Genomic DNA, 21,501 nt, shown 5'->3' with positions numbered 1-21,501 from the left:
CTGCTGGAGCAGGAGAGAGAGAAGGCCCCAGACTGCAGTTTGTAAGCAACAAACAGATTTTAAACTTCATTTCTCCCTTTGACTGATTTCGGTGTTTAGACGCATTTTGCCCAGGGATTTCCTCTCCCCAGACTTACTAAGCCAAATCCAGCAACATATAAAAAGACTAAATGCCATGACCAAGTAGGATTTGTCCCAGGAATGCAAGTTTGGTTTAACACCCCAAAATCGATTAGTGTAATGCACCGTATCAACAGAACAAAAAACAAAGCACGGCCATCTCAACAGACGCAGAAGGCGTCTGACAAAATCCAAAATCCTCTCATGATACAATCACTCAACAAACTAGGAGTTGGAGGGAACTTCCTCAACCTTCAGGGCATCTGTGAAAACCCACAGCTAACGTGGACTAAATGGTGAGAGACTGGAAGCCTTCCCCCTAAGAGCAGGAACAAGACAATGATCCCATTGACATGAAATGTTCACTGCAGGCAAATCTAAAGAGTGGAAAGTAGATGAGCAGTCGCTTAGGCCTGAGTAACAGGAGGCGGAGATGACAGCCAAAGGACACAAGGTTTGCGGTGGTGCTTCTGTTTTACATTTACCAGTTTAATAAAGGGCACCGCAGAGCATAAAAGTCAACAGCCAGATGAAGAAACACACAGGGCAAGGTCCCAAACGGAGGCGAGTCTGTCCTCCATGTTCGGAGGCATGTGGACGGAAGCGTTCTGCCTCCCCGAGTGGGGAAGCTCTCTGACACAGAAGCAGGCTGCAAAAGCCAGGGTTTCTTTCAGAGGTAAGGAAAATGGTCTACTATTCACTGTGGCCGTGATGGTACACGTCATCTCCGAAATGTGTGGTATGTAAATTATATCTCAATAAAGCTGTTCTTCTTTTAATGTAGTAGAGCAGGCATTAAAATAACAATTCAGGAGGCTATGCCTTTGGCATTCATGGAGACCTGAGCAAACAAGGTTTCAGAAGAGTGGGAAAGCCAACAAGGGCAGGGGTGGACGGGCTGCTGGTGCACGCCAGGAGGCGGCTGGTGCACGCCAGGAGGCGGCCTGCGCCTGAGAACCCTAGCCACCCGATGCCCTCCAGGAACAAGGGCTGGGCTGCGCTCCACTCCCACGCACAGTGTGCATGGCAGGGAGGCCTGGAAATGGAGTGTAGTGAGGAAAGCCGGACACCCTACAACACCACTCTTGTAAAGCTCAGACACGGATTGCTCGGGCATATGTGTGATCGAACTCCACCAAAGGGAAGAGCTGGGTTACAGCACACACAGAACTAAGGGTGATGGATCTGCAGACAGGGCGCTTCTACAGCAGCACAAGGAGGTGAGGAAGGGACAAAGGGACAGGGGCAGATGTCATGGCATTGAGAATATTCTCGTTTGGGGGTCGGGGTGACTTCCTAAGTATTACATTATTATACTTTATAACTACAGACATGTATATATATATAGTTATAGTTATATATAGTTATATATTTAATGTGTCCAATAAACTGACACACTGATGAAGGAGAAACCTGAGAGCGCATGGGGAAGCAGAAACAAGCAGACGCAGGTGACTCTTTCTGGAAGACCACGGAACAAGGGGACACGCGGTAACAGCAGAGATTTGGGAATGAAGGGAAATGGATGACTTTACAAGCTGAAGGGAAGAACTCTGCAGAGAGAAGAGATGGCTGATAAAAGCTCCAGAACAGGTAGAGAGGAAGGCATAGGTGTCAAGGGCATTGGTAGAGGAGATGACCTTGAAAAGAAGGCAGGCCTGTCCTGAGACAGGAGATAAGGAAGTGAAAACATGTTGTAGATCTAAATTAAATGTTGGGAGGAGGTGCATGGAGATAGGTAAAAAGTTGAAGAAAATCATACACAACAGTGCTGATCCTCTTGAGGTAAGAAGCAAGGTTATTTGTTGAGACTGAGGGAAGCGGGGATGCAGCACAGGGCTCCCTGCAAGAGGGAGGAAGGCTTGCAAGCATCCCACGAGGCCGACAATGACAAGGGATAGGCACCTGCAGGCGCACCTGAGATCAAACATACGGCTGGCACCACCAGCCACCTGGCTGCTGGAATTTCCCCAACAATTCTATCACCCGTGTAGATGCAGAAAAGGTAGTTTGTAAACCCTGACACTGGGGCAGAGATGGGGGACTATGGGCTGTGGGGAAAGAAGACCGCAGACTGTGAACCGAACCGTCTGCCCAGACAAGGACAGAGAGGCCACGGATTCCATGATAACAAGACTCACCGATGGACCGTTTTAAAGATGTTAGAAATGTCTGTCCATAATGTGAGCACCACTGGGTTTTGAGAAAGAAAAAAATTCAAAGAGATTAGACTGAAATTCACCAAAGACATCAGTATGATTATCTCTGAGGTGCAGGAACAGATTTGGTGTTTCTACAGATTACTGACTAGATGCAGCAAAAGCAGATCATAAAAGATGTCACGAGAATCATCTTAAGAGTGAGTCTAAGATAAAAATAAATTTTCCCCTTTTGGTCTTTACTTTCCAAATTTTTGTTGTGGAGTCAAATTACTATTATAATAGTGATATTTTAAAGAATTTTAAATGTTTCTAATGCCCAATGCAAAGTGGTTTTTAGCTTCTGGAGGAATTGATGCTGAGCCACACTGCTACATCCTAAAATCACATATTTCACAATTACTGATGTTTTAAAAATCTTATTTGCTATTTTAGTTACACAACTAAAGGTCACTCTACTTTGCCCTCTATTTTATCTCACCAACCTTTGTTCTGCTCAGATTTTCTCCCCTAACTTAGCTTAAAAAAAAGTCACAGGCCTTCTAGAATTTCACTTAGTACTGATTTTAATCCTCTAGATTAAAAATTACTCCACAAACTTGAACACGGACACTTCCCTGTGGCCTATGCAAGGGTATCAGTGAACAGTGACCATGTCACTGGGCCAACTCCACGCTTGTAACAGAGAAGCTGTGTGTCAGGTAAGCAGCCCTTGCAGCCCAGCTCTCCGGCCCCAGCTCAGCAAACGGTTTCTGAGTGCCAGTGCGTGGAGAGCTGCTGCTGGGGGTGGCCACCACTGTCTCCGACACTGGGACACGGGGCTCTCCAGTGCAGAGGACCCACTTCTCCACTGACAGGACAGCTCCCAGGGGACAGGGCAAGACAGCCGACTTGCATATCTTTCCTACTTAGGCTGCTCAGCAGCCTTGGGTGGCCTGGGCTGGTCGCTACCAAAGACCTCACAAGCCTGGGCAGCTGCATTCCCGGCTGTCCCCCTCTGTGGGGGCACTGCAGACTGTGTCCCCATGCCCAAGCTCTCCACCTTGGGATCCAAACCAAACTCCTGGCCTGGAAAACAGCACCTTCCAGTCACTTTTCCAGCCTTGTCAAGCCACTCCGAGCCCCTCAAATGCATCTTCCCAGCCCCCACACCCCGGACCCCTGCCCACACTAGTCAGCCTGCAATGTCCTCCTGCCACTGTCCTGCGAGCCCAGCCAGCGACGCTCCTGCTGGCCTCGGTCATGTGCCATCTCCTCGGAAAGACCCTCCAGCAGACCTTCTTCCCCAAAGGCCACACTGTCACCCGGGGAGCGCCCTCCTGTGCGGACACTCGTCCTCCAGCACCTAACACAGCCAGCTCCACGTGCACAGGGCTGACCTCCAGCCGTCTCCCATCCTGCTGCTCGGCCCAGCCCCAGGCAGCGAGGGAAGGTGCTCCACAATGCCAACTCAAGGCTGAATGCCCCAAGTCCTGGGCCACCTCCCTTCAGGCCAATAGGCCTCTGAAAACAATGGGGGGTGGGTCATGCTATAATTCATTCATTCAAAAACAACTGTGATGCAGCTATTACGTGCTTTGGAGAATTTTCTTTAAGTGATGCAAACCCAGTCCCCACTTCCAAGAAGCAGAGCAGCAAAAAAAAAAGGCTATTTTCAGAAACGTTTAATTGTTACAGACGGCACGAGCAAGTGTCAAGTAAGTTTGGAAGAAAACACATTATCTGAGGAAGTCAAACAGGCCTGGTTAAGACTCAGCCCCAGATCTGCCTCTTCCTAGCTCTGGAAGCATGGGCAGGTTACTTAACTTCTCTCTGCCTCAGTTTCCCCACCTGTAAAGGTGATGAACTCGGACCTCATGTTCTACTATCTCCCTTCCTTCCCTCTGCTCCAGTCACTCAGGCTTTCTTATTGTTCCTCAAACATTCAGGTCACTCCTGACTTAGAACCTCGACACCTTTTCTTTCCTGAACCAAGACTACTTCCTCCAAAACTGAAGCATTCAGGTGTCCGCTTAAATGCCACCTCCTCAGAGAAGAAATCCTGACCACCTGCTTAAGACAGCATCTCCCCGTCCCATGCCCTCCTAATGCCCCCACCCTGATCCACCCCCTTCACGGACTGAGTACCGAGAGACAGCACCGATGATCCTTTTTTCTTCTATACCTCTTAGCAGGATATAGATTCCTTGAGGGCAGGGCCTTGGGCTTAGCTACATCCCTGGTGCCTAGAATGCCTGGCACACAGTAGGCACTACGAAGTATTGCAGAGTAAATGGTGATAACAAGAAAATACCTGTATCAGGGTTTTGTGAGGATTACATGGGTTTACATAAAGGAGTGTAAAGTGCTTATACAGAGCCTAACACAGTAAACTCAATGACGTTGGATAATGCTGTTACCAAAGGAACCCAGAAAAGGGTGAGGTCAACCGGGACAGAGGCAGATACTGAAAGTTTCAAGGAGGCAGGTCTTGAGCTTGACCGGAAAGGACAAGGATTTTTCTGATGGGTAGAGAGGTGAGAGGTACGCGGGGGGCTGGAAGTGCCTCCTCATCTAGAAGAGCCACCCCTCCCTCACGCATGCTTTCTGCACCTCCATTAAAAGCAGCAGCATCACACCAAGGATCACCTACTGACCAGCCTCTCGCTGCCCATCCATTGACCCACGGCTCTTCCATTTCTACACCACCAGAGCCTAGATGAGCTTCCCTACAGAAACGCATGCGATAATGCTGCTGAGTTAATTCCAAAAATCTGTAGAAAAGGCAGAGCATAAGCTTTGGGCCAGCAATCCTGGCTTCAGTGTCTGTCCCAAAGAAATGCTCTAGTGTCACCATTAAAACCATGTACAAGGACGTCCACTACAGCTTGGCTTGCAAGGAAGGGAAAGGAGAAGGACCAGAATGTCCACCACAGGAGACGACCTACACTGTATGGCGCAATCCAAACTGTGCGGAAGTCACTTACTATAAAATACATACCAGAGGTGTACGTACCGAGAAGCAATCTCCAGGATATATTGCTGCATTGTAAAAAGTTGGAGAATACACCCTATGTGATCTCATTTACGTAAAACACAAATTTTAAGGCCAAACACATACAAAACCTAAAGATTTTTCTGCAGATATATATATATATATATATATAACCACGTATTTTCAGCTCTTCAGCACCGTGCCTGAAACACAGTAAATTTTCAATAAATATCTGCTGAGGGAATGAGGACATAAGTATGTGAAAAGAGATCTGCTTTACACGGTAAATATTTCTGTATGTTTACATTTCTAAGAGAATGCATTAATGTATTATTTGTACAATGAAATGAATTCAAACATAGTTCTTAAAAAAATTAAGTTGCAGGACCTTGGCCGACCATCAGCTGTGGGTAACTCAGGTGACTCACTAATCATCTAGAGCGGCAACGCCGCGCTCACTTTCCCTCGCCGGCTCCACACCCCTTCACAGCATAAGGACAAGGGAGAAGCGCAGGGTCGGACCCGTTCCCGAGCACCAGCCCAGGGCAGGCCCTCCGCGCGAGCGACAGCTCAGCACGGACCGCGTGGGCGTGGCCAGCCACCGGGGGCGTGGCCAGACCCCCGGAGGGCGTGGCCTGTGCGCCAGGTGGGCGGGAGCACGCAGCGCGGGACTTGGAAACTTTCGGCAGAGCTGCTTGCCCGCCGGTCACCTACCTGCGCACCTCAGGCAGCGTCCTCCCGACCCGGCGCGGAGCCCAGACGCACCGCTCGGTGGGGGAGACGCGTGGTTACTCCCAGGAGTAAGGGGGCACCTCTGCGGTTCGGCCTTGCCACCGAGGGGGCGCGGGACCCGCCCCGGCATTCCGGAGCAGGATCAGCAGCCGCCCCCCACGAGCTGACTCCGAGTTGCTCGCCGCAGCGCCCCTGGCCCCTGGGAGGTCCGGGCAGGGAGCGCAAGCGGAGGGCGGGCCTCGGACCCCCACGCCCGCCGCGCCGGGAGCCCTGGCGGGGGACCGACCCGCCCGCCTCCCCCGAGTGTCCGCTACCTCGGGCAGAGGCGCTGCGCTCCGGGTCTTCGGCCTCCGGCGTGTGCCGCGGCGGGGAGGAGGGCGGGCGAGCCGCGCAGACCCGGGCCCGAAACGCACACCCCGGGGCTCGCCCCCAGGCCGGCAGAACAGTGCGGCGTGGCGGCCTCCGGCGTCGGTCGGCTCGGCGCCCGGGCGCCACCGGAGTAAACTCCGCACCTGGGAAACCGATCCACGGCGCGAGAGAGCTGCTTGCTGGTCGGTCTCCAACGGGCGGCGGGCTCCGCGCTAGGGGCGGGGGCGGGGGCGCGGGGGCATCCAGGGAGGGGCCGGGGGCACCTGTCCGTCACAAGCCACGCCCCCCAGAGTAGCTCCCGCTACGGCCCCGCCCATAGGGGGCCGAGACCTCTGTGAGCCACGTGAAAACTCTTCTACGCCCAGAAACACTATTGGCTGCGGTGGCGTGGGAAGCTCCACAGTAGCCAATCGGGACGAGCTCTGGGCGCTGCGAGGGCGGGGTGGGGCACCCACGCTTCCTCAGGAGCCAATGGAGAAGAGGGACAGCGAAGCGCTTCCGGAGTTCGGGGGTCGGCGGAAGATGGCGGCTGCCAGAGGGGTTTGGTGCTTATGCGAGATTCTGAGGTGAGGAGCCCGCGGTCTGGGTCTGTTTCGCGGCGGTGCAGCTAAAGTGTGCGGGGAAGGGCTCTCCTGGCCGCGACGCTTGTCGCTGCGGCCGCCCGAGGCCGGGCCCCGAGGGAGAACCCCGCTCACCGCGCCGCTTCCCGGCCTCCCTCCGGCTGAGGCGCTCGCTGTTTTTCGCACTACAATTCGTGTGTCATGAATTACATTTACTCCTCATTTTCCTTTATAATTGAGCCATGAACCATTTTTCAGTCGTGCCCCTTTTTTGTAAAGAAGAAACCGGATCTTCTCGTTTATCTTTCCCCAAAACTGTCGTCGTTAACCTGTGTCATTTAAGCGTAAAATTCGTGTTGAATCCTCTTATGATCATCTGTTGATGTTTGTTTGTTTGATGTAAGAATAGTTATATAAAGCATTATTACCTGTATCCTTATTATGTGGTGATACATTGTTTCTTGTAGGGAAGTTAGGAAATAGACGAGGAAAAACAAAATTCTCCAGGACTGCTGCTATCCGGAAATGATGACTGTTAACATTTTGGTGAAAAAACTCCGACTTGTTTTTCACATTTGTTGTTGAATGCTGCTGTATTTTCTGGGCCTTGCCTACACTAATAAAACAACATCTAGTATATTCTACCTACGCAGTTCTTCTTTAACACCTACTTATTTTTGTTCAGGTCCGAAATTTAGGAGACTATTCTCTCCAAAATTCAAGTATTTCTTCATTTTTGTCACCTCCACTTCAAATTCTGTAATGATGATTTGAAACATTTTGAACTGGAAAAATGTATTTTCAGAGCTTTCGTATTTTTTCCGGCCGTTTGAAATACCCCAGGGCTTTGTACATAATAGTGCTAAATAAATGTTTGCTGAATGTTGGTTACAGTTATGTTTTTAAAGCCTTGTGTTTATATGGGTAAACATTTAATGGCACATTTTTGTTAATTTAAATTATAAAATGGGTAATTTTGATAGGCAAATAGGAACGTTTATTTATAGAACCTGTGTGTCTTTGAAACTTAGACTCAGGACTGGTTCAACTTCAGTCATAATAGGAGTTTTTTTATTTTCTAATTTTAGGTCAGATAGTTCAATTTTAAAGCCCTCTCACATGAATTTTCCCACTTAAATCATTTAAAGGAAATACCATAAAAATCTTTGGACTCTGGGTCAAGTAATTTTAAGTTAAACGGGTTTTTGACTTGTCCTTGGGAAAGCAAACTATCTCCTATAATACTACTGCTGTGAACTGGTACATTCCAAATGTTAAATACATGACAAGTCTTACCACTTTTATCAGGTTCTGTTTACCCTTTAGGGCAGTGGTCCCAAGGTGTGATCCCTACAACTCTGCAAGTCCCTAAGATCCTTTCAGTAGGTCCTCAAGGTCAAAATTGTTTTTATAATAATAAGACTTTTTTTTTACACCGTGTTGACATTTGCACTGACAGTGCAAAAGTAATGGTGGGTAAAACTGCTGCTTGGCACAAATCAAGGCAGTGACATCGACCTGTACTCATGGTGTAGTGGTCATTGTGTTTTTCCCCACCATGCACTTGCCAAAGCCACTTTTACTTAATGTCCTTCATGAAACAGTAAAAATTACTCATTTTGTTGAGTATGTATCTTCTTAATATTCTATACAACTTCTCCACACTGAAGTATGTTATCTCAAGGAAACACTCTAGTGTGATAGCCAAGTTGCAAGCTGAATTAGACATTTTTTATGCAACTTGGTTTCCACTTGAAAGAACAACTGATTAGATAAACTAGTTCTTCTCACTTGGGTATTTGGTACATATTTTCTTGAAAAGAATGAAGTGACCCTGTCACTTCCAAGACAACAAGTGACCGAACTCGTTGCTAATGATAAAGTTTGAGCTTTCAGGTGAAAATTAGAATTTGAGAAAACTCGTCTGCCATTCAGAGCAACACTCTGAATTCCAGTACTTAAAGGATTTTCTTGATGAGATGGTTGCTGATATTCACAGATGTGATCCCTCCATACTGTACATGAAGTGTGTTAACATTTGGAAAGTCTGCAGAAGTCATGAGCCAATGTTTTCCAAAAATTAAGTCATGTGTTCAAAATCATGTATAGGTAAGATCCATTCAAAAGGCAAGATAGACTAAGAGATTTCAAGGTAACAGAACATGAAAGGTCCATGATAGGGTTGTGTATTCCATGTAACTGACCATTAAGAAACTGTCACTTGTCTAATTTGGTATAGTAAAACAGAAAAACACCTGTTACTGTCTGAAAATGCTCCTTAAATATATGCCTTTCTTTTCCTAATACATCTGAGTGAGCCTGGATTTTCTTCATATACTTGAAATAACACAACACATCACTGTAAATTGAGTGCAGAGCACATTTGAGAAGCCACGGCTTTCTGTTGAGCCAGACATTTAAAAGATTTGCAAAATTTTTGAAAAAAATGACACCCTTTTTACTAAATGTCTTTTTTTGATTTGGAAAATACAAGGTGTTTTTTTTTTAAATAAAAATGTTACATGTTAATATGTAGTAGATTTGTCATTTTTTAATAAATATTTTTTTTATTCCTCATTTCTCATTTCTCATATGCTACATATTGCTGCATATGATCAGTGTAAATCCCTGGTTCTCAACAAGGGGTGGTTTTGCCCCTCCAGCCACTTGGCAACGCCTCGAGATAATTTTGCCATGATTGGTGCGGTGCTACTGGCGTCCAGCGGGTGCAGGTCAGGGATGCAGCCAAACATTCCACAGCGTATAGGACGCCCAGCACTCCGAACCGTCTGGTCCATAACATCAGTACTGCCAAGGTTGGAAACCGTGATGTAAACAAATGCTGTATGAGGTCCTTGGTAATTTTTAAGAATACAAAGATGTCCTAAAACCAGATTATTTTCACAAGTCAAATACCTCTTTAAGGGACTTGTTCACAATGAGAAATCCCACACGAGATACTTACTTCAAAACTAAATATCATTAAGATACTTCTCTGAAGAATTTGTGTTTTCAGTTTATGTACAATGAAAACTATGTAATTACACAAAATATCCTGGCATTTGGTTTGGTCATTAAGCAGCCCACAGCTGTCTGCTGTTCACACCTAGGAACCAATAGAGAGCCTGCGTCTCTGCCCCACCACCTGAATGCCCTCTCCCACCAACATTTTCACTCTCTTTCCCTGTGCTTGACTTCTCATTATTTAAGCTTTAGTATTTTATTGCTCTTATGTCTTACCAGCCCCTCAAATCCTTTACAAAGGGTAGGCAGGGTATAAAAAATTCTAGGTTTGGTAACAACTATATCGTCCAACTCTGAGAAAAACACACCTTGAAAAACTGTTTTAACATAATCTAAGACATCTGAGGAGGTAATAAAATTTTGAATTCAGTCAACAAATATTTATTGAACGCCTTCCCTGTGCCGGGGATTATGTTAGGCACTGGGATACAGTGCGAGCAAGCCTCAGTCAGCCGGGCAGGGACAGGCGAGTGAGGTGGAACGCAATGGGGTTTTGGCAACTCAGAGGCACATAGAGAAAGGCAGTGACTTGAGGGTCATCTAAACTGGTGGAGTGCAGAACTTGTGACAGAGAAGTCTAAATTCTATTCGTCTCACCCTGGAAACTGTTCTCCTTCAGGTGAAGTGAGAGAATAAAAATGACCATCTCACCAAGCTTGTAACTAATGGAATACTGATCATTCAGAGGACGTATTTCTTTATGTTGTCACTTTGAGGGCCAGATGCCATTCCTAACCGTGTCTTGCTTAGGTTAATAATTAAATTTGTTTTTAATCCCCTAACACATACACTGAGTTGGGAGAAAAGTGGCTCAGTGTGGATTTTTACCGCCGATTAAAAAGGAGAAGTGCATTAAACTTCTGGCATGTATGGAGCTTGGGATTATGGAGGACTGGCACTTTGGATACTGCTTATTTTGTGGCGTTGGAATTCTGAGTATTTTGTTAGCAGACTCCCAAGCTATAAAAATTTCCTTTCTTTGCTACTAGTATGTAAAGGGGATATGTAAAAGTTGAGTTGAATTTATAGTTTTAACTCTTGAGTGGGCATTATACCAAGTCTTACGTTTTTCCTCTCGTTTCAGGTTTTTTTACTCATTATTCCTCCCTGGGCTGATTGTGTGTGGAACTTTGTGTATATGTTTGTTCATGATCCTTTGGGGAATCAGGCTGCTGCTACAGGGGAAGAAGAGGGCAGCGTCAACCAGCACAAATGGGAAGAACCACGTGGTGATCGCATTTTTTCACCCATACTGCAATGCTGGTGGCGGAGGGGAAAGAGTTCTATGGTGTGCTCTAAGGGCCCTGCAGAAAAAGTAGGTATGCATCTTTCTTAACTAATTGGCTACATTGTGACCGTTTTTAAAAAATCATTAACAAGAAATTCATCTTTCTCCAGCACTTTATTCATGGCTAAGAGTTTCTTTTTTAACTGTTTCTCAGTAAGCAAATACTTCTGTCATTTGCCAACCTGCCTTACAAGATCCTATCATGTTTTAGTTGATGTAAGAACGAAATGGAAAGGGGAAACGATAGAGCCCGGCAGGAGGACCGCCTTTTTGAATAAGCCCACCCACCACCTAAGAGACTAGGTTTCATCTTACTAAGCTACGAGCGTTCTCCTGAGGACACGTCAGCAAGCCACACACCTTTTCCCTGACCCCTCCCCTCCAAAGCCCGCTGAAACACCTGGCCATAAAAGCCTCTTAGTCTGTAAGAGACCCCTTCTTTGTTCTGCTCGCCAGAACGGAGGGGTCCCTCTCAGGTTTAGCAATAAAACTGCTTGGACTGGAGTTTGTGTCCCATCTTACCCTTTTAGAAAGTATCTGCCCTTTTATGGCACAATTTAGTGAGAACACCTGGTCACCTTGGGAGAGTGTGTGGAGGAGAGATTGAAAATTAGAAAGAGACCAAGTACTGTGGGGCACTTTAAACCTGAGTACTTCAAGTCAGCCGTGGCCCACAGGAAATAATCTCTGTGAAAGCATCTATTTGATTCTGTTTTGTGTATATCATCACCCGCTAGTCTGAAGTAAAGTAAATTACCACGTCAGACAATACGGTGTTGCTGGTCATTTAAGGTTTTAGGCCTCCTTTCCCCCGTCCTTGTCCCCACCCCACGGATGTTGATGACTCCCTTTGAGGAAGGAGCACAGGGAGCGAAGTGCAGGCTGGTCATTGTGTCAGCACGTGCGGGAAGCTGCCCCCCGTGGCCTGGCTGCTCTCCGGCTCACCCACATTCAGCTCCAGAGCTGTCGCTCAGCAATCCCTTGGCTCTGCTGCCTGTATTCCCCGCCTGTCCTGCCTTCCAAACACACACCGGTACAGCATGACAGAAGATACTTCTTTGTTTTCCCCAGGACACATTGTTTCTCGTCCATCCCCGTTCCTTCCATACACGTATGTAGCTCCAGCGTGCTGAGCGAGGGACAGCATGCCTTCTAGATTCCTGCCATCCCATAAAATGTTCCTTTTTTTCTGCAGTTAAGTTTTCTCCTCTGTTGATTCCTGTTTGTCTCTCCTGCCACAGCATAAGACACAGGAAGGACACCTTTCATTCAGTCTAGCGATGTACACTGGGAACTTCCTGTGTATCAGGCACTGTCCTAGGAGTTGAGATTAAATGGAGAACAGGGTAGATCAGGTCCGTCTCATGGACCTTATATTTTAATTGAGAGAGAAATGAGATAATAAGCAAAGAAGAAAAACAACACATAAGAAATGCTATATAGGAAATTAAAATAGGATAATAAGAGAGTGACTTGATACTTTAGATGGATTAGGGAACATCTCCAAGGAGGTAATACTTAACTGGAGTCTGGATGACAGAAGTAACTCAGATATACTGAGTGTTCACTGTATGCCAGGCATTGTTGGAAGTGGCTTGCATGTATTGGGAAGAAATTTCCTCTACCTGCCAGGGCTCTTCCAGCTGGTCAAGGATCCAGTTGCCAGGAGGACAAACCAAAGTCTCATTCCGTGCATGCGGGGCAGCTGCAGACATGGGGTGGGTTCCAGAGACAGTCTGACTCAGGTGCAGGTGTCGTCCTGAACCCCCAGAGGGGGTCAGGGCCTGAGACTTCAAAGAAGGGAGGCAACTCTCAGGAATATGAAAGAGTCCATGTTTGGTAAACAAAATGCTTGATGGGCCACCAAGGGAAATGCTAACAGGCAGGCTTTGTGCCATCCCTTCCTGTCACCCCTAGTTCACATTATGATATAGCTACACTGCTCACTCCCCAGGAGCAGCTCCTCCGTCTAATTTCTATCCAGTCGCTGATGGAGGTGGGGTATAAACTCTCTTCCTGAGTGTTTTGGGCCCTGATGGTTTGCGGCTCAAGTAACCTGCATGTCAGCGCGTCACATCTTGGGGTGGCCTGCCCTTGGCCCCTGCCTTTGTCAGGTCACACAATGCTCATAACAGCCTTACTAGGTTGTTACTGTCACCCGCATTTGACAGATGAAGAAACTAAGCCGCCTGCTGCCAGGCTCTGCACCTGGGCAGGCTCCCCACACACTAGGTAAAGGAGTAGGTGAAACCCCAGCCTGGACGGGGGCAGTTCTTGACTCTGAACGAGAAAGAATTCCCCAGCAGGTCGGACGAGTGCGGGTAAGGAAGGAGTTCACTGGCGCGGGAGCAGCAGGGAAGGGCAGCAGCCGTGCAGGCAGCAGCGAGCACAGAAGGGCAGTGGGGAGGCAGCTCACTGAACTGCTCGGCACGGGGCACATCCCTTGCCAACTCCTGAAGCAGGGCTCCCCTGACTTCCAGTGTCCACTTGACTGCAGGGCGTGAGAACTAAGTCCCCACCACCCCAGGATTTGGGGGAGCCGCAGAGCACTGGGTGGAGTGAGATTGTGTTCTGAGAACTTCCCAGAGACAGAGGAGATTCTCAGGCAGGCTGCTGAGGAGCAGATCGTTCAGCTGCAGTCCCGTCTCGGTCGCCCAGGCCACGGGGACCTGGGAGCCCAAATCAGAGCTCTCGGTGGCCCCTCCCTGCTTACCCGAAATAGAACAGAGAGAGGGACACACTCGAAGAAAGGGGAGTGTGGGCAGCCTCAGAGAGGAGGCACACTTGAGGGCTTAGGGTCTGGGGTGTTACAGGGCTGTTGGGGTAGCGGTCAGCATAAGGCATGATGTACACAAGTGATTATAATTCCTTTGAAGTTTTGTCTTAAGAATGGGCTCATTTAGGTGACCGTGTTGGTCCGGATCTTGGCATCCTTCATCCACACAGGTTCCGGAGGGCCATCTCCTGTCCTGGTTACAAAGTTACTAAATTGATTAAGGGGCTGGGAGAAGACGGAGAACAGCCTACAGATTAGGTTAACGCTAAGCTGGGCCTTTCTCACAGGCTAAGTAGGCTTTACAATGGCCTGGCCCTTGTCCCATGTCCCTGCCTGCCTCACTGTGATCTAAACCACGTGCCACACTGTCCTGGAAGACGAGATGAGAAAAGAGAGTTCCAAGCAGAGGGAGCAGCCACTACAGACCCCCTGAGACCGGAAGGAGCTTGGCCTGCGCAAGGGGAGGAGCCCAGCTTGGCTGAACCCCACCCGGTGGGCAAGGGAGAGGGCGGACGTGGAGGTTTCAGAGGCCACGGCCGGGATGGCACAGGGTTGAGTGAACAGGAAAGATTTTAGATTTTATTCCAGGTGCTGTGGAAAACCGTATGAAGGTTTTAAACAGATGATGTTCTGCTTATCTGTTGCTGCATAACAAACAGCCCCAAATTTAATGGCTTAAAACAAGAATATATTATTTCCCACAGTCTGGGGGCTGACGGGCCGTTTGGAATCCCTCGTACGCAGACTGTTGCAGCTAGACGGCAGCTGGGGCCGGGGCCATCTGACGGCTTCTGCACTTACGTACCAGGCTCCTGAGCTGGGATGACTGAGACCGCAGTGGGGGGTGCTGGTTGGGCCCCTGTCCCCCACCGACTAGCTCGGCTTGCGCACCCCATGGTGCCATGGGGAGAGTCAGACTTGTCCCGTGAACTGCCACCTCGGGTACAGCAGAAGCAGCCAGTCTCTCAGAGCCTGTGTCCAGAAACGGGCATGGCGTGACTTTTGCCATAGCTCGTGGTAAAAGCAGTCACAGAACCTTGTCATTCCCAGAGAGCAGACATGGATCCCACCTGTCAGTGAGAACAGTGTCCAAGAATTTGTGGCCATCTTCAAGCGACCAGAGGTGACAAGTCTGAACCTTTTAAAAGGACCAGTCCTGCTGCTGGGAAGGGGCCTGAGGCAGGAGCGTCCGATGCTCGTCGCTCAGGTGTCCGCCCCCTGCACTCGCCCCCAGTGCACAGCACACAGCTTTGCAGTCTGTTTATGTCTCCTTCCCCCCGGGACCAAGCGCGTTCAGGGTAAGGGCTCCTCCTCATCCCGAGGTCCCAGAACCCAGTAGCTCACGCGAGATGTGTGGTAGATGGTTATGCCTCAAAGAACACTTAGAAGCAGAGTCAGAAAGAGACCAACACGTTGGAAGTCACGAGTGCACGTGTCCGTATCTCCGGCCTGACCCTGTCCCGCCTTGTGCTGCACTACAAGAGACGGCCCTGAAGCCTCAGTGCATCCTCAGATGGACGCACTGGGCGAAGCATTAGCATTTCTGATCCTACCTAAACATACTTTCAGTGAATTTTCTACCTCATTTATGAGTATTTTATTACTATTTCATTACCATTTTATACTGAGAAAGTTATCAAAATTTCTGAATGTTTCTTGAAAAGAGAATGTCATTCATAAGTCAGTTTTGGTTGGTGTCTGCTCTGTGTGAAACTTAGCAGAGGAGATAGCAAAGGACTAGAAGTCTCACTTGGAAGACTTGGCAGTTTGCTCATAGGACAGTGGGAGGGTGGAGCCAGTGGTCCAGATGCAGTAAGAGGAAAATTCGTAGGGCAGTTTTTTAGTCTAAAAATAAGCTTCTTTATGCTTGTGAGGAGATAATTATCTACAACTTTCTGCTTGATTTTAACCTAAATGCATGAGATTGTTAACCATTCTGTTCTATTTCAGGTATCCTGAAGCAGTTTATGTTGTTTATACTGGTGATGTCGATGTCAGCAGCCAGCAGATGCTGGAAGGGGCTTTCAGAAGGTTTAATGTCAGGCTGATTCGCCCCGTGAGGTTTGTTTTCTTAAGGAAACGCTACCTTGTGGAAGATTCACTCTATCCTCACTTCACTCTGCTGGGCCAAAGTCTCGGATCCATTCTTCTTGGCTGGGAAGCTCTGATGCAGTGTGTTCCCGATGTTTACATCGATTCAATGGGCTACGCCTTCACGCTTCCTCTGTTTAAGTATTTAGGCGGTTGCCGAGTGGGAAGCTATGTTCACTACCCCACTGTCAGCACGGACATGCTCTCTGTAGTGCAGAATCAAAATGCTGGGTTTAATAACGCAGCCTTCATTACCAGGAATCCGGTTCTCAGCAGAGTCAAGCTCGCCTACTACCGCATCTTCGCCGTCGTCTACGGGCTGGCCGGCTCCTGCAGTGACGTGGTCATGGTCAATTCTTCCTGGACTCTGAACCACATTCTCTCCCTGTGGAAGGCCGGGAACCGCACAAGCGTTGTTTACCCGCCATGTGACGTGCAGGCCTTTCTGGACATTCCCCTATGCGAGGCAGAGGCGGCCCCGGGCCATCTACTGGTCTCTGTCGGCCAGTTCAGGCCTGAGAAGAACCACCCTCTGCAGATCAGAGCCTTTGCTAAGCTGCTGAGTGAGAAGGTGGCTGAGCCCCGTCCTGCCCTGAAGCTCATCCTCATTGGAGGTTGTCGTAACCAGGATGACGAACGTCGGGTAAACCACCTGAGAAGGCTGTCAGAGGATCTGGGAGTTCAAGAAGCTGTGGAATTTAAAATAAACATTCCATTCGATGAATTAAAGAACTACTTGTCAGAAGCAACAATTGGTCTGCATACCATGTGGAATGAGCATTTTGGGATTGGTGAGCTTGTCCTTTAAGCAGCTTGTTTGGTGTTGTGAGACGTACACAGTAGGTTCTTTTGATGGAATGATGACACACTGGAAGTTTTCATCGAGTCCTGCTTCTCCCAGTCACCACGTATGCTTGCCTCCTTTCACGCCCGGCAGTGATACGTGCTCAGTGAGGACGGCTCGTGTTTACTGGCCTCTAATGGCGTGTGAGGCCCTGGCGAGCTCGTCCTGAGTGTCATCTGAGTCACTCCTCCCTGGGCCCCAACGTGGTGTGCGTTGTTATTTCCACCTTGTAAGGAGTGGAAGTTGGGTACAGGGAGTCCTAGAACTTGTCCCAGTTCAGTGACAGTGCCAGGCAGAGCCTGGCGTCTAACTCAGGTAGCCCTTGCTCTTACCTACCACACCTTCTCTCCCGACTTAGCCCATCTGCATGCTGGTACCGATTCCTTGGCCTGACCCAGGCCCACTGAGGGACCGAATCGGACTGTCCGGGTGGGGCCCAGGTTGGGTGCATTGTGGGCCAGCCCCCAGGGGATGCGGTCGTGCACAAAGGCTGGGCGGCCGGTGGCCTCACAGCAACTGCTTCTTTCATTGGTTCTGTGCTCATCAGTGAATGGCCTCCCCTCTTCTTTCTGCCGAATCCTGCATGTGTTGAACTTAAATCTCCTCACCCTTTAATTTAGCTTTTCTTACTTGTTGTAGTACAACAAAAAAGAGGCAGGACCTCTCTACTCTGACTTCCTGTTATTCACACATTTTTGTATAAAATCATACACATTTTGTGTCTGATTCGGTCCGACATACGTTTCTTGAGGGCCGACTCTGTGCCTCCCGTTGCTTGGTGTTCAGGGAAAACCAGAAACATGAGAGTGAAGTTTCCTGTACGAAGGCTCCAGCTTCTCTGACACCGTTTTGTGCCCCCGGGTGGCAGCCCAGTGCTCACAGCAAGAATGCGCCGGCCCAAACCTTGGGCACCGGCCTGACTTCCTGTGCTGCTCCCGCGTGTACACGCTGAGGTCGACTGTGCCAGCCTGTGGGTGGCGCTGGGAACATGATTTGCCAAGTCAGGAAGCAGTTGCCCAAGGAAGTGATGTGACACGTGAGCTGGCACCTGAGCAGTGGTTACAAGTCAGCCATGCAGAAGAGGGGAGCCCGTCGGCAGAAGGCATGGCGGCAGGGGTAGCAGGCACCTCCAGGAGCTGCGAGCTCAGGGTGGCAGGAGTGTGCAGGCGGAGCAGTGACTGTGGAGAGGCGGTCTGGGGCCAGAGCACGGGGCCCCGTTAAGCCAGTGGGAAAAGCTAGGAGGGTGTCTATTATTGGTCAAAAGCCGTCCCCTAAAGTTCACTCTGGTCGCTGTGCAGGTGGGTTGGTGAGGGGCGGGGGGCTGCTGAGGCCACCTGTGGAGGGTGCTGGCCGCCAACCCTGCCCGAGCGCGATTCTGCCGTAGCGGTGAGCAGTGCTTGGTGATAAACTGTGTTCCTGAGAGGAGTCAGCACCCGGGTTCTTAGTGAGGTGAGAGCGCGGGGACGGCCTCACCTGGGAGGGGGTCCGGCAGGAGCGGCGGCTGAGGAGCCCGGTTGGGGGCGTGGACGGTGTGAACTGTCTGAGGGACATGGAAGGGTGTGTCCAGTCGGCAGTGGTCTGCGAGTCTGAAGGTCAGAGGAGGGGCCTGAGCTGGACATGCAGGCGGAGGATAGGCTCGCCTGGTAGGGTGAGGAGACGCCCACGGGACAGAACGCGGAGGGTGGCAGGGCAGCAGAGGGCAGAGGAGCCGGTGGAGGGGGAAGTAGTGGCAGGGGAGCCCCAGCGGGGCGGAGTGTCCGGGGAAGGGGCCGGCAGCAGATGGCCCAGCCGCCCGGTGTCCTCCGTGAGCTGGCCCAGAGCCACTGCGCTGGGGGCGTGGGGCGAGGGGCCCGTTGTGCTAAGACAGGCAGGGTCTGCAGCGGAGCGAGTGGGGTGAGCTGGCGAGAACTACACTTCCTGTGAGTGCATCTGTGGAGGGAGGTGACAGAAGAGACAGTAGCCGGGGGAGCGGCTGTGACCTGAGCCGGTGTGTTCGTGCTGCTTTTAACCGAGTCTGAGCCGGCCTCCCGGCTGCTAGGAAGGGCCCAGCAGGGCGGGAGAGGGGCGACCGAGCAGACCGCAGTGTCTGAGTGTGCGGGAACCGTGCCCAGCCTTGAAGAAGCAGCTGTGACGATCTAACTTTTCCTCTGGTCATCAGCTGTGAGCCATCATCCGGAGAGCTGAGAAAATGGTCAGACCGTCTTATACAGGGCCAGCGTCCCGGGGAGCAGGGGTAAGGAAGGCGGGCCAGAGGACTTAGGCCCTCACCTCCATCGTGTGGCAGAAACTGACCAAAGCTGCCATTAGGTCAGCACTGCTGTTGGGCACATGGTATCTCAGACTTGCCAGAGACGCCAGCTGTCGTTTGCTTCACTGGAGCGGCTTGCTTTCTTTTTTTTCCTCCTGATGCTGTAATTTGAACTCTTAAAATTTTGCTTCTCATATCTTTTTACTACTTTAGTCTTCCAATAGCCATTAATTATCTACCATCTTGCTAACATTCTCTAGTCTCCTTTCTTCTGTTGGGGAGGAAGAAGTTTCCCCTACGCCCTGAGGTTCTTCTTCTAGCTGGTCTAAGAATCCAACTGATGGGAGACAGATTGACAGGAGAAGCAAACCGAAGTGTCATAGAGACTTGAGGGGCGGCCGTAGACACAGGGTCCAGAGACAGCAGAATCAGGTGTACGTGTTGCCCGAACCCAGGAGAAGGGGGTCGGGGCCTGAGACTTCAAAGGAGAAGGGAGGCAACTCACAGGAGCATGAAAGAGCAAATGTTTGGGAAACCAAATGCCTGACAGGCCACCAAGGGAAATGTCACACTCCTTCCTGTCACCCCTACTTTACATTATAACATAGCTACAGGTGCTTACTCTCCTCCTGGTGAGCTAGTTGTTCCATCTAATTCTTTTTATACAGTTGGGCGGTGTCCTGCCAGTGGGTTTCAGCCCCAGGCAAGTTCACTATGGATTCAGTGAGACCGAGGGAATAACAATACGATGTTCTTGGGGTGAAAGGGGTTATACCCAACTTTACTCCCACTGTGGCAGGTCAGTCGCTAGAATCCTGTCCACTCAGCGCAAGTCTGCATGCAGCCAGCGGGTCTCTGCCTCTGGGCCCCTCTGCCTGCACAGCCGTCCTCTGGGCCTCTGTCCTCGGCGCTGCCACCACTCCAGCCTCTGCTCTGCTCTCCTGCAGCCCTGCAGCCTTGCCACCGTGTCGCCCAGAGCACTGGGCAGGGCTCTTTATATAAAGCCAATAGCAAGGTATTGCCCACATGTGTGTAGTGAGCTAGCTGACGGGCCAGGGGAGAATCCGGGCCCCAGGAACCTTCACTTTATCCACAGGCGGTAGGAGGTCAAAGTCTCTTCCTGAGTCTGGGCCCTAGAGGTTTTCCGCTCACAGTAACCTGCGTGTCCGAGCAGCACATCTGGGGGCGGCCTGCCCTTGGTCTCCACAGGTCCATTATCTGCAGGGCACCTTTATTTTTGTAGACTATTCTTCATCTACTTGTCTATTTTAATTAAGAATGAAAGCTTTATTGTGAAGCTTTGAAAACTGAAAAACTTAAAATTATTTTATTTTACACCATGGGAAGTTAAATGAACAAATTTGCAGATACAACAAACAAATTTCTCATGAGTTTCTTAAAATCTGTAATAGTTTCTGCTCATCATTGTTCTTATGAGCTTAAAAGCCTCCATGGTTTTTGTTTCTTTCTCAGGAGTTGTTGAGTGTATGGCTGCTGGCACGGTTATCCTGGCACACGATTCAGGGGGCCCGAAGCTTGACATCGTCATTCCCCACGCTGGGGCGATAACGGGGTTTCTGGCCGACGGTGAGGAAGGCTACGCTGAGACCATGGCCCATATTCTTTCCATGTCTGCAGAGAAGAGACTCCAAATCAGGAATAATGCCCGGGCGTCTGTGAGCAGGTTCTCCGACCAGGAGTTTGAGGTGTCATTCCTGTCGTCTGTGGAGAGTTTATTTAAATAACGCCATATCTGTACAGATTAAAGATTTCTTATATAAGATGGCCAAACACCTTCGTATGTTAATATTTTTCTAAACTCGCCTGTAACCCCGTCTGCCTAGGCAGCGCTCTCAGTATGTTTACAGACAGGGCATATATTTCAGTGAGAAAAGGTAAACTATCTAAGTGGTAACCTTATATGGCTTAAATGTAAAAATTTTTAATTGGCATTTGGTTTCAAATTTTGAAAAATAATGGATCTGAAAGAAAAAAACAGTCTTAATTTTGGTATAATCATATTTTTCAAATTCTCTTTATCAAATCACTTAATTTTAGAAACCAAGAAAGGTAATTGTCCTCTTAAAAAAAAAAGGTAATGTTGAGAGGAAAATGGATGACTGATCAATACTTTAGAATCATTCAAAAAATTATTTTTTTCTGTGAAGAACTTAAAGTACATTTAAATTCAAAACAGTACTGTGGGTGACCTTTCTCACAAAAGAGACTTCACGCAGGCTCAGCCACGTTCTGGGAGCAGACAGCCAGGAGCAGAGGCTGCCCGTGGCCAGGCGTTCCCAGAGGGCAGTTTGCTCT

The 21,501-nt window shown here is 49.3% G+C and overlaps 2 protein-coding genes across 2 annotated transcripts in view; one reads left to right on the top strand and one right to left on the bottom strand.

The window, feature by feature from the left end:
- ATP7B (ATPase copper transporting beta) overlaps positions 1-6,560 on the bottom strand; it is a 74,024-nt gene extending 67,464 nt beyond the window's left edge. Inside the window, exon 1 of the mRNA XM_073230031.1 lies at positions 6,300-6,560. The gene's annotated coding sequence lies outside the window, so the exon portion shown is untranslated. The remainder of the gene's footprint in view (positions 1-6,299) is intronic.
- A 57-nt stretch (positions 6,561-6,617) lies between these two features.
- ALG11 (ALG11 alpha-1,2-mannosyltransferase) lies at positions 6,618-20,976 on the top strand. Its single transcript, XM_017640263.3, has 4 exons — positions 6,618-6,920; positions 11,023-11,253; positions 15,953-16,884; positions 20,659-20,976. The coding sequence occupies exons 1-4, from the start codon at positions 6,826-6,828 to the stop codon at positions 20,928-20,930; spliced, it is 1,530 nt and encodes a 509-aa protein (XP_017495752.3). The 5' UTR covers positions 6,618-6,825; the 3' UTR covers positions 20,931-20,976.
- Positions 20,977-21,501: the final 525 nt, after the last annotated feature.

The sequence above is a fragment of the Manis javanica genome, chromosome 1 (genome assembly GCF_040802235.1).
Source record: "Manis javanica isolate MJ-LG chromosome 1, MJ_LKY, whole genome shotgun sequence".
Classification (NCBI taxonomy): Eukaryota; Metazoa; Chordata; class Mammalia; order Pholidota; family Manidae; genus Manis; species Manis javanica.
Note: the sequence above shows the minus strand (reverse complement) of the source record. Positions and strands in the feature narration are given on the sequence as shown.